At 42.1% G+C, this 13276-nt stretch overlaps 1 protein-coding gene across 1 annotated transcript; it reads right to left on the reverse strand.

Annotated features, from left to right (window-relative positions):
* Positions 1-3646: 3646 nt before the first annotated feature.
* LOC121840096 lies at positions 3647-13073 on the reverse strand. Its single transcript, XM_042301848.1, has 3 exons — positions 12464-13073; positions 9283-9831; positions 3647-5281 (listed from the first exon to the last, which is right to left on the reverse strand). Exons 1-3 carry the CDS (start codon positions 12914-12916, stop codon positions 5159-5161), a joined length of 1125 nt encoding a protein of 374 aa, XP_042157782.1. The 5' UTR covers positions 12917-13073; the 3' UTR covers positions 3647-5158.
* Between the last annotated feature and the right edge of the window lie 203 nt (positions 13074-13276).

The following is a 13276-nucleotide window of genomic DNA, read 5'->3' on the forward strand; positions in this document are numbered from 1 at the left end:
GAAACGATTCCCTACCCCTACCCCTTCTCCTTGGCCCTTAATGTTTTCAGATCTACAGTATGGGGTCTGGATGGGTGTGGTGGAGCTTCCACCATATTGCTTTACATATTACAGATCTGCAAACATTGAAGGGATCTGGGGAGGGGTTGGGGGAGGGGTTGGGGAGGGATCTGGAGAGGGGGAGGGATCTGGGGAGGGATCTGGGGAGGGTTTGGGGGAGGGGTTGGGGGAGGGATCTGGAGAGGGGGAGGGATCTGGGGAGGGATCTGGAGAGGTGGAAGGATCTGGGGAAGGGGAGAGAGGAACAAATTGAGTGTGGCTGTTAGGGATACAATCGTTGTTGTCGCAAGTGATAAATGATGACATGGCTGGAATGAAATTGTAGTGGCCAGTAATATTTGGCATGTTTATGTAAAATCTATATGCTATTTTAAATACCTCACGTGTGACTTGTAATATCACTAAGCAATTAGCCCAATAAAAAGTTTGTCTGACTTCATAAAGATGATTAAAATATACAAACAAGCATTAGGCAATGCGTTGACGAGACTAACAAAAATTGGTCTGAGAATGGTTTATATCAAAGGCAGATATTTAATAAAGCTTAAGTTGCAAACATTACATGGCATATTTCCAAGCATATAGATCCTAAGATTAACTTACAACACAACGCATGAACAAAGAGATGCTTACTAGGCCAGAAGCCTAGGGAGTTTGAATTGATCATACAGGATACAGGAGAAGAGAGAGAACAAAGGCATTTAATTCCGTTTATATCATCGGAAGGTGTCACCTTTCAACTCAAGACCAACCAATTTTGACCAATCAAACGATACCAAGTTTACAGTGTAACCTGACCACCAAGGCCCAATCATGGTGTCACATAAACATATCTACATGTACATACTACCTCAATCAGCCTGTATGTCTGTATGTAGCCTCGCTACTGTATTATAGCCTGTCTTTTTACCGTTGTTTTATTTCTGTACTAACCTATTGTTCACCTAACACCTTTTTTTCACTATTGGTTAGAACCTGTTGTATTTGGCGCACGTGACAAATAAACTTTGATTTGATAATTTAAATGTTTGTGTGGGGGATGAGGCCAGTGTAAATCAGACAGAATTCCTGAGAGGATCATACAACCTTTTTGCATATGGTAATTCAGAGTTCACCCTGTACAGAGACACACGTAACCACACAGATTAAACATATACTGTCATAGCATCAGCTTCATCCTCAGTGAACAAGGTTCACATAGATACCAGACATGGATCATATAGTATTATTCTGTCACATTCAAATAGTCAGTCCTCTGAACTCTGAATACTGTAACAGGGAGAAGTATGTTGGCCCCTCAGAGGGGGGGGGGCTGACTAGTCCTTTGGCGTTTTCCGCTGTCATCTAACTCCAGGTGTCACAGAGCATATACATTAGGGCTGAGCCTACACAATCCTGCAAGTCTGTCACTGATACTCAAAGGACACTCATGTTGAGTGAGTAGTGATTGACAGGTCTGTCAATAATTGAACCAGGATATCAGCAGGCGGTGAAACAGAAAAGACCAGTGGGTTTAGATCCCCCCCCGACCGTTCAGTTGGACGACTGCAGACTGAAGTGGGCAGAACAAGTCAAGATGGATGAGAGCTGACAGAGATGCTGTCCTCCTGTATGGTGTACATTTTAGGATGTACTCAGCCTCACGTCTCACCCCTTCTTGAGTCAATTGTCAAAAACATACTGAATACATGCAATCAACTGTACTGTAAGTCACTTAGGATACGTGTCGGCTAAGTGGTATACAATGACGATTGACTCGAGGAAGGGTAAAGCGTTGGGGGGCTGAGGATGTCCTAGAATGTGCACCGTCCACATGGGGACTGCGGCACTGCAGCTGTTGCTACCTGCAGGCCACGCCCCACTGGGCTGATTCTGCAGCATAATCTGCCTGTGTGATGGATGGGCCTGACACTCTGCAGTCAGGACCACCCAAACAGACAGACACAGGCAGGCCACTGCAATGACAAGTTACTATGGCAGCTCAGCTCTAAAGGGTTCTCTCCAATTGCACCCTATTCCCTACAGTATTCCCTACACTGCAATCATTTTAACCATATATAGTGCACTGCTTTTAACCATATACACTATATCACAAAAGTGAGTACACCCCTCACATTTTTGTAAATATTTGAGTATGTCTTTTCATGTGACAACACTGAAGAAATGACACTTTGCTACAATGTAAAGTAGTGAGTGTACAGCTTGTATAACAGTGTAAATTTGCTGTCCCCTCAAAATAACTCAACACGCAGCCATTAATGTCTAAACCACTGGCAACAAAAGTGAGTACACCCCTAAGTGAAAATGTCCACATTGGGCCCAAAGTATCACTATTTTGTGTGGCCACCATCATTTTCCAGCACTGCCTTAACCCTCTTGGGCACGGAATTCACCAGAGCTTCACAGGTTGCCACTGGAGTCCTCTTCCACTCCTCCATGACGACATCAAGGAGCTGGTGGATGTTAGAGACCTTGCACTCCTCCACCTTCCGTTTGAGGATGCCCCACAGATGCTCAATAGGGTTTAGGTCTGGAGACATGCTTGGCCAGTCCATCACCTTTACCCCAGCTTCTTTAGCAAGGCAGTGGTCGTCTTAGAGGTGTGTTTGGGGTCGTTATCATGATGGAATACTGCCCTGCGCCCCAGTCTCCGAAGGGAGGGGATCATGCTCTGCTTCAGTATGTCACAGTACATGTTGGCATTCATGGTTCCCTCAATGAACTGTAGCTCCCCAGTGCCGGCAGCACTCATGCAGCCCCAGAACATGACACTCCCACCACCATGCTTGACTGTAGGCAAGACACACTTGTCTTTGTACTCCTCACCTGGTTGCCGCCACACACGCTTGACACCATCTGAACCAAATAAGTTTATCTTCATCTCATCAGACCACAGGACATGGTTCCAGTAATCCATGTCCTTAGTCTGCTTGTCTTCAGCAAACTGTTTGCGGGCTTTCTTGTGCATCATCTTTAGAAGAGGCTTCCTTCTGGGATGACAGCCATGCAGACCAATTTGATGCAGTGTACGGCGTATGGTCTGAGCACTGACAGGCTGACCCCCACCCCTTCAACCTCTGCAGCAATGCTGGCAGCACTCATACGTCTATTTCCCTAAGACAACCTCTGGATATGACCCTGAGCATGTGCACTCAACTTCTTTGGTCGACCATGGCGAGGCCTGTTCTGAGTGGAACCTGTCCAGTTAAACCGCTGTATGGTCTTGGCCACCGTGCTGCAGCTCAGTTTCAGGGTCTTGGCAATCTTCTTATAGCCCAGGCCATCTTTATGTAGAGCAACAATTATTTTTTTCAGATCCTCAGAGAGTTCTTTGCCATGAGGAGCCATGTTGAACTTCCAGTGACCAGTCAGTATGAGGGAGTGTGAGAGCTACGACACCAAATTTAACACACCTGCTCCCCATTCACACCTGAGACCTTGTAACCCTAACGAGTCACATGACACCGGGGAGGGAAAATGGCTAATTGGGCCCAATTTGGACATTTTGACTTAGGGGTGTACTCACTTTTGTTGCCTGTGGTTTAGACATTAATGGCTGTGTGTTGAGTTATTTTGAAGGGACAGGAAATGTACACTGTTATACAAGCTGTACACTCACTACTTTACATTGTAGCAAAATAAAAATAAATAAATAAAATATAGTAAAGGGGAGAGATACTAGAGTAAATGGGAGAGATACCTTAGTACAGAGCTGAGATACTATAGTAAAGGGAAATAGTATATTATAGTCAAGGGCTGAGATAGTATAGTAAAGGGGTGAGATGCTGTAGTAAAGGGGTGAGATGCTGTAGTAAAGGGGAGAGATACTATAGTAAAGGGCTGAGATACGACAGTAAAGGGGAGAAATACTATAGTAAAGATCTGAGATACTATAGGGAAGGGGAGAGATACTATAGTAAAGGGAGAGATACTATAGTAAAGGGGAGAGATACTGTAGTGAAGGGGGGAGTATAATAATAGAAAGATATAGTTTAGTAGAGAGAGTACCTAGAGACCTGTGGCTGCCTGCATGTGGTGGTAATTGACCGGGGAAAAACCTTGACATTTGTTCCACGAGTGATGAACAGGGTGGAGATGATTTAGAGGGTGGAGATGATTTAGAGGGTGGAGATGATTTAGAGGTTGGAGATAATTTCGAAGGTGGAGATGATTTAGAGGGTGGAGATAATTTCGAAGGTGGAGATAATTTAGAGGGTGGAGATGATTTAGAGGGTGGAGATGATTTAGAGGGTGGAGATGATTTAGAGGGTGGAGATGATTTATAGGGTGGAGATGATTTAGAGGGTGGAGATGATTTAGAGGGTGGAGATAATTTAGAGGGTGGAGATGATTTAGAGGGTGGAGATAATTTAGAAGGTGGAGATAATTTAGAGGGTGGAGATGATTTAGAAGGTGGAGATGATTCAGAGGGTGGAGATGATTTAGAGGGTGGAGATGACTTAGAGGGTGGAGATGACTTAGAGGGTGGAGATAATTTAGAGGGTGGAGATGATTTAGAGGGTGGAGATGATTTAGAGGGTGGAGATAATTTAGAAGGTGGAGATAATTTAGAGGGTGGAGATAATTTAGAGGGTGGAGATAATTTAGAAGGTGGAGATAATGTAGAGTGTGGAGATGATTTAATCACTATAGTGATTTCCTCACGACCTCCACATCATAGAAACGTAAGTGAAGCAATGCAGTAAACACATTGTGTGTGCGTGTGTGTGTGTGTGTGTGTGTTTGGGCTCGCCCGTGTCCAACATATGTAATAATTGAACATTCCCATTCTTGCTTGGTGTTCTCTTAATCATCAGAGTAGAGAGAAACCTAAAACAAAGCTTTCAAACAGCAATTGGCTCCATCCTGAACAATGACATATTACCATACATTGAGTACAGGGTACATTGAGGAAATGGCAGTTGGTAATTGCAGAGAGAAGAGTATAAATCTAACTTAAACTTTCTCTTAGTATGCATGCATGTGCGCTTGTGTGTGTGTGTGCATGTGCATCCATCAGTTTGTGCATGATTGATTCCCTAACGCCGAAGCTGTTGCTGGTGGTTGAATCCTTTCTAAATTCAACTCAATTTCTTCGTCATTTTTTTCTTTCTTCGTTTTCTTCGTCTACATCCCCACAGCATTTTCCACAGCAGCAGTCTTTGAACACAGATAGTGTGACTGCCGCACAGATGACCAAGAGCAGAGCCATACCAATGCCCTAAAACAAGAGGAATCATGAAAATAGAAAACAGAATCAGTGTATGCAATAGATCAACAACAGCTTTTTCCTCACGGGTGCTTTTAAGAGGTTTGTTTAAAAACTTTGATATAGGGGGCAGCATTTTCACTTTTGGATGAATTGCGTGGCCATAGTGAACTGCCTCCTACTCTATCCCAGATGCTAATATATGCATAGTATTATTACTATTGGATAGAAAACTCTCTGAAGTTTCTAAAACTGTTTGAATGATGTCTGTGAGTATAACAGAACTAATATGGCAGGCAGAAACCTGAGAAAAAATCCAAACAGGAAGTGAGAATTCTGAGGCTGGTCGATATTCAATTCCCTGTAATATATGGATCTGTTTCCACTTCCTACGCCTTCCACTAGATGTCAACAGTCGGTAGAACGTTGAATGAAGTTTATACTGTGTTGTGGGGCCGGATGAGAGGGGAATGAGTCAGTGGTCTGGCAGATTGCCAGTTCCTGCTCTCGCGCTTTCTTCATGATATCACATGATGTCGCCTTGCGTTCCATAACTTCTACAGACATGAAGGAATGCACCGGTTGGAACGTTATTGGATATATATGATAACAACATCCTGATGATTGATTCTCTACTTACTTTGACCAGTTTATTCGACTTGTAATATAACTTTTTGAAGTTTTCGTCCGACGTTTGCCACATGCTAGCAAAAGTAGCTACTTGGACAAAAGTAATGGACATTATCGAACAAAATAACAATTTATTGTGGAACTAGAATGCCTTGGAGTGCATTCTGATGAAGATGATCAAAGGTAAGGGAATATTTCTGATGTAATTTCGTATTTCTGTTGACTCCAACATGGCGGAGAAATGTTGTTAAATATGAGCGCCGTCTCAGATTATTGCATGGTGTGCTTTTTACGTAAAGTTTAAAAAAAATCTGACACAGCGGTTGTATTAAGAACAAGTGTATCTTTAATTCTATGTAAAACATGTATCTTTCATCAAAGTTTATGATGAGTATTTCTGTAATTTGACGTGGCTCTCTGCAATTTCTCAGGATATTTTGGAGGCATTTTTGAACATGGCGCCAATGTAAACCGAGATTTGTGGATATAAATATGCACATTATCGAACAAAACATAAATGTATTGTGTAACATGATGTCCTATGAGTGTCATCTGATGAAGATCATCAAAGGTTAGTGATTAATTTGATCTTTTTGTGACTACTCTCTTTTGCTGGGAAAATGGCTGTGTTTTTCTGTGGCTATGTACTGAGCTAACATAATTGTTTGGTGTGCTTTACTAGTAAATCCTTTCTGAAATCAGACACGTTGGCTGGATTCACAACATGTGTAGCTTTAATTTGGTGTCTTTCATGTGTGATTTCATGAAAGATTGATTTTTATAGTAATATATTTGTATTTGGCGCGCTACATTTTTTCTGGCTTTTGGCCAAGTGACATATCCCAGAGAAGGTAACCTCTCTGGGGTAGGGGGCAGTATTTTGACGTCCGAATGAAAAGCGTGCCCAAAGTAAACTGGCTGTTACTCAGGCACAGAAGCTAGGATATGCATATAATTGGTAGATTTGGATAGAAAACACTCTAAAGTTTCCAGAACTGTTACAATAATGTAATAACTGATATGGCAGGCGAAAACATGTGGAAAATCCATCCAGGAAGTGGCATTCTTTTGAATTGAGTGTTTTTCCATTGAAAGCCTATCCACCATATAAAAGGATGGGACCTAGATTGCAGTTCCTATGGCTTCCACTAGATGCCAACAGTCTTTAGACAATGTTTCAGGCTTTTATTCTGAAAAATGAGTAAGAATCACAACATTTTCTGAGTGGTCAGTCGAACGAACAAGAGATTTTTGCGCGCACAACCGGGAGCGTGCCATCCGTACTTTTTCCTTTGTATTGAATAGACCGTGGTCCGGTTGAAATATTATTGATTATAAAGACAATAGAAAACCTGAGGATTAATAAAAAACATTGTTTTGACATGTTTCGACTAACTTTACCGGTACTATTTGGATCTATTCGTCTGCCTGTTGTGACCGTCTTTGAGCCAGTGAATTACTGAACAAAACTGAGTTTTTGGATATAAAGAGGGACTTTATCGAACAAAACAAACATTTTATTGTGTAACGTGGAGTCTTGTGAGTTCAACCATATGAAGATCATCAAAGGTAAGTGATTAATTTTATCGCTATTTCTGACTTTCGTGAGTAATATACTTGCCTGGACAATGTTTGTATGCTTTTGTAAGCGGGGCGCTGTCCTCAGATAATCGCATGGTATGCTTTTGCTGTAAAGCCTTTTTGAAATCTGACACAGCGGCTGGATTAACAAGAAGTTCATCTTTAAGCCGATGTATAACACCTGTATATTTTATGAATGTTTATTATGAGTATTTCTGTATTTTGAATTTGGCGCTCTGCAATTTCACCTAGAGAGGTTTTAACATTTGGCGGGTTGAATTTGCAGGTAGAATCGTTCTGTCATTTGATTTTGCTGTGCAATTAAAGCATTCTGGGATTGGAAAATACATTTTGGGATTTTTTAATTAATGATATATAGACATACACTACCATTCAAAAGTTTGGGGTCACTTACATATTTCCTTGTTTTTGAAAGAAAACATATTTTTTTGTCCATTAAAATAACATCTAATTGATCAGAAATACAGTGTAGACATTGTTAATGTTGTAAATGACTATTGTAGCTGGAAACGGCAGATTTTTTCATGGAATATCTACATCGGCATACAGAGGCTCATTATCAGCAACCCTCACTTTTGTGTTCCAATGGCACGTTTTGTTAGCTAATCCAAGTTTAGCATTTTAAAAGGCTAATTGATCACTAGAAAACCCTTTTGCAATTATGTTAGCACAGCTGAAAACGGTTCTTCTGATTAAAGAAGCAATAAAACTGTCCGCCTTTGGACTAGTTGAGTATCTGGAGCATCAGCGTTTGTAGGTTCGATTACAGGCTCTAAATGGACGGAACAAAGTACTTTCTTCTGAAACTCGTCAGTCTATTTGTGTTCTGAGAAATGAAGACTATTCCAAGAACTGAAGATCTCGTACAATGCTACTGTAGGCAGTGTACTACTCCCTTCACAGAACAGCACAAACCGACTCTAACCAGAATAGAAAGAGGAGTGGGAGGCCCTGGTGCACAACTGAGCAAGAGGACAAGTACATTAGTGTCTAGTTTGAGAAACAGACGCCTCATAAGTCATCAATGGCAGATTAATTAAATAGGACCCGCAAAACCCCAGTCTCAACGTCAACAGTGAAGAGGCAACTCCGGGATGCTGGCCTTCAGGCAAAGTTCCTCTGTCCAGTGTTTGTGTTCTCTTGCCCATCTTAATCTTTTATTTTTATTGGCCAGTCTGAGATATGGCTTTTTCTTTGCAACTCTGCCTAGAAGGCCAACATCCCGGAATCGTTTCTTCACTGTTGACGTTGAGACTGGTCTTTGCAATCTCAAAAAGTTTATTTTACAACACGACGTCACAATCAGAACACAATCAGAACACAATCAGAACGATTGGGAACTATTTCACACTGAGAAGATTTTTACATGACACCGTTCAACCCCATTCAGCAATATGGTGGGATGATGAGCTTCAGATTCAAATACTTTCGGCTTCATGCGCCATCGGGATGACGTCAGAGCTATCACTATGTACTGGTTTTAATGTCTATGTAGTTTCACACATACCTGTGAGCTACATGAGAAAACGTTGTATAGCTTCAAAACATGGTTAAAACTATCATTTTGATCTCATGTATTGTCAGTCTTTGAATCGATATCTCTGTCTATAAATTTCAGTGATAACATTTCTCCAGCCCCATCCCTCAGGTGTTTACCAAACCAAGTGGTGGGGACCGGGGTGAACTCTTGATTGTTTTTTTCATCATAAGGCATGTAAGTTACATTCTTTAAAAAATAAATTGCTATATATCATTAATATAAAAGTTGTCTGGTTTCTCACCTGAGACTGAACAAGGAATTCCAGATGGTGATCCATATGAGTGGGTACATCCTCATCTGGCTCACACCATTTCCGAGGAGCATCTTCCTTAGAAATGACAAATGTGCCATTCCAGTTTGACTTTACACAAGCAAAGTACTGGCCATCGAAGAACAGTATGACCAACCACACCAATGGAGGGATGAGGCTTGACAAATACACAAGTGCCCCCTTACACGCTCTCTTACACACTTGTTTACAAGTAGGTCCTTGTACTTTTAGCATCATCACGAATGCTGTAATGGCAGGAAGGATAAAGAATGTAGACGTAAACATCTTGTTCCATTTAGGATCGCAGGGACACCTAAACTCCATCTCCACCATCTTCTCCAAGCCCAGAAGGATGAAGCTACAAACCACATGTGACACAAAAACTTTCTTGCCATCATTCTTGTCAACTTCCTTCTGCTGCTCTGTTATCACTGTTTGCAGTCCTGTGCAGCAGCAGTTTAAGCACAAGAAAAATGTGAGTGCCACAAAGATGACCGAGAGCAGAGCCAGACCAATGACCTAAAACAAGAGGAAACAGACAAATGGAAAACAGATTCAGTGCATGCAATACAAAAACTGCAGATTTTTCATCAGTGCCAGCAGGGCCAGTGGGCCCCACACATGCAAGTTGAAGGAAAGTTGGCAGGTGCACAGTGCACTGTTCGGATGCCAAAATTATCACATACTTTTTTAAGTTTGTTTGACAATCAGATGGAAACATAAAGACTGTTCAGAAAATAACCTCACACTGAAGAGCAGCCCCCTATCTACATTGACGGGACAGTGGTGGAGAGGGTGGAAAGTTTTAAGTTCCCCAGCAGCGCCTCTTCAACCTCAGGAGGCTGTTGAAATTCAGCTTGTCACCAAAAGCACTCACAAACTTCTACAGATGCACAATCGAGAGCATCCTGGCGGGCTGTATCACCGCCTGGTACGGCAACTGCTCCATCCACAACCGTAAGGCTCTCCAGAGGGTAGTGAGGTCTGCACAACGCATGACCGGGTGCAAACTACCAGCCCTCCAGGACACCTACACCACCTGATGCCACAGGAAGGCCAAAAATATCATCAAGGACAATAACCACCCGAGCCACTGCCTGTTCACCCCGCTATCATCCAGAAGACGAGGTCAGTACAGGTGCATCAAAGTGAGGACCGAGAGACTGAAAAACAGCTTCTATCTCAAGGCCATCAGACTGTTAAACAGCCATCACTAACATTGACTGGCTGTTGCCAACATACTGACTCAACTCTAGCTACTTTAATAAAGGAAAATTTGATCAACTTATCACTAGCCACTTTAAACAATGCAACTTTATATCATACTCATATCATATGTATATACTGTACGCTATACCATCTACTGCATCTTGCCATCTTTATGTAATTAAATGTATCACTAGACACTTTAAACAATGCCACTTTATATAATGTTTACATACCCTACATTACTCATCTCATATGTATATACTGTACTCTATACCATCTACTGCATCTTGCCTATGCCGTTCGGCTATCACTCATTCATATATTTTATGTACATATTCATTCCTTTACACTTGTGTGTATAAGGTAGTTGTTGTGAAATTGTTAGATTGCTTGTTAGATATTACTGCATGGTCAGAACTAGAAGCACAAGCATTTCACTACACTCGCATTAACATCTGCTAACCGTGTGTATGTGACAAATAACATCTGCTAACCGTGTGTATGTGACCTATAACATCTGCTAACCGTGTGTATGTGACCTATAACATCTGCTAACCGTGTGTATGTGACCTATAACATCTGCTAACCGTGTGTATGTGACCTATAACATCTGCTAACCGTGTGTATGTGACCTATAACATCTGCTAACCGTGTGTATGTGACAAATACAATTTGATTGGATTTATACTATATTACACTTGGTCTGTCTTGAATAAGTTCCTCCATTTCTTGTTGTTTTTCCTCTTAACTTATTCCGTGCCTCTTTTTTTCATTGCTATCTATACAGTTAGACCTTTTATTTCCTTTGTTATTAAGGACTCTTTTGACCTAAATTGCTTTTGTTTTATAAATGAGTACTGAATTTCATGGCCTATAAAGGCACATTTAAATGTGTCCCATACTATACATTTTTTGTTGTTGTACTTTTTTCTTAATGATATAAAGGCATTGATTCTTGAAGAATATAACTTATAAATGCCTCATGAGCTTAGTTCAACTGTCGTACCCCATCAGAACCCAAAACATAAGCTTATTATACTCCATTGTTTGTAAATGTAATTGTAAGAAAACGTTGTATAGCTTCAAAACATGGTTAAAACTATAATTTTCATGGATGGTCAGTCCTTGAATCCAATCTCTGGTAGTGGGGAACGGGATGACCACTCTGGTAGTGGGGAACGGGGTGACCACTCTGGTAGTGGGGAACGGGGTGACCACTCTGGTAGTGGGGAACGGGGTGACCACTCTGGTAGTGGGGAACGGGATGACCACTCTGGTAGTGGGGAACGGGGTGACCACTCTGGTAGTGGGGAACGGGGTGACCACTCTGGTAGTGGGGAACGGGGTGACCACTCTGGTAGTGGGGAACGGGGTGACCACTCTGGTAGTGGGGAACGGGATGACCACTCTGGTAGTGGGGAACGGGGTGACCACTCTGGTAGTGGGGAACGGGGTGACCACTCTGGTAGTGGGAACGGGGTGACCACTCTGGTAGTGGGGAACGGGGTGACCACTCTGGTAGTGGGGAACGGGGTGACCACTCTGGTAGTGGGGAACGGGGTGACCACTCTGGTAGTGGGGAACGGGGTGACCACTCTGGTAGTGGGGAACGGGGTGACCACTCTGGTAGTGGGGAACGGGGTGACCACTCTGGTAGTGGGGAACGGGGTGACCACTTGGTTGTTTTTTGAATGTCAGATTGAAATAAAAACATGGTTAAAACTATCATTTTGATCTCATGTATTGTCAGTCCTTGAATCGATATCTCTGTCTATAAATTTCAGTGATAACATTTCTCCAGCCCCATCCCTCAGCTGTTTACCAAACCAAGTGGTGGGGACCGGGGTGAACTCTTGATTGTTTTTTTAATCATAAGGCATTTAAGTTCTATTCTTCAAAAAGCTACATATCATTAATGTAAAATATTGGTCTGGTTTCTCACCTGAGACTGAACAAGGAATTCCAGATGGTGATCCATATGAGTGGGTACATCCTCATCTGGCTCACACCATTTCCGAGGAGCATCTTCCTTAGAAATGACAAATGTGCCATTCCAGTTTGACTTTACACAAGCAAAGTACTGGCCATCGAAGAACAGTATGACCAACCACACCAATGGAGGGATGAGGCTTGACAAATACACAAGTGCCCCCTTACACGCTCTCTTACACACTTGTTTACAAGTAGGTCCTTGTACTTTTAGCATCATCACGAATGCTGTAATGGCAGGAAGGATAAAGAATGTAGACGTAAACATCTTGTTCCATTTAGGATCGCAGGGACACCTAAACTCCATCTCCACCATCTTCTCCAAGCCCAGAAGGATGAAGCTACAAACCACATGTGACACAACATGTTTCTTCAGTAGTTTCAGCCATGGTTTTGGCACATCCATCCTAAATGCAACACAAACATATAAATGTTTGTTTGAGAAATCTGATAGAAGGTGCACATTTGTGAGAATGTGTTCACAGAATAATTTTGTGTTTAAAGGATTGCTTTGTGAGCAAAACCTTTTCAGGCTACATCAAAATAAAAATGCCCTGGACTCATCTGTCTGTTTCAGAATGAGGCAAAATGACAATGACAATTTCCCTTTACAGTAGCTCCTGTATAGATGACAAAAGAAGACAACCCATGAGACGTCTCTTACGTGACTCCCCACAGAACTAAAGGAAATAGCTTGTGGTTAGTATCTGAGACCCAAGAAGCTGCAAGATCGGAGAGACACACAGAGGATCTGTTACCAATTGCA

The sequence above is a fragment of the Oncorhynchus tshawytscha genome, linkage group LG19, assembly GCF_018296145.1.
Source record: "Oncorhynchus tshawytscha isolate Ot180627B linkage group LG19, Otsh_v2.0, whole genome shotgun sequence".
Lineage (NCBI taxonomy): Eukaryota > Metazoa > Chordata > Actinopteri > Salmoniformes > Salmonidae > Oncorhynchus > Oncorhynchus tshawytscha.

Excerpts from the sequence above, each read along its gene's own strand:
- LOC121840096 (XM_042301848.1), bottom strand. The coding sequence starts at position 12,916 with ATGGATGTGCCAAAACCATGGCTGAAACTACTGAAGAAACATGTTGTG. Across the intron at positions 9,832-12,463 it reads AATTCCTTGTTCAGTCTCAG|GTCATTGGTCTGGCTCTGCT; the intron begins GTGAGAAACCAG and ends CTCTTGTTTTAG. Across the intron at positions 5,282-9,282 it reads AATTCCTTGTTCAGTCTCAG|GGCATTGGTATGGCTCTGCT; the intron begins GTGAGAAACCAG and ends CTCTTGTTTTAG.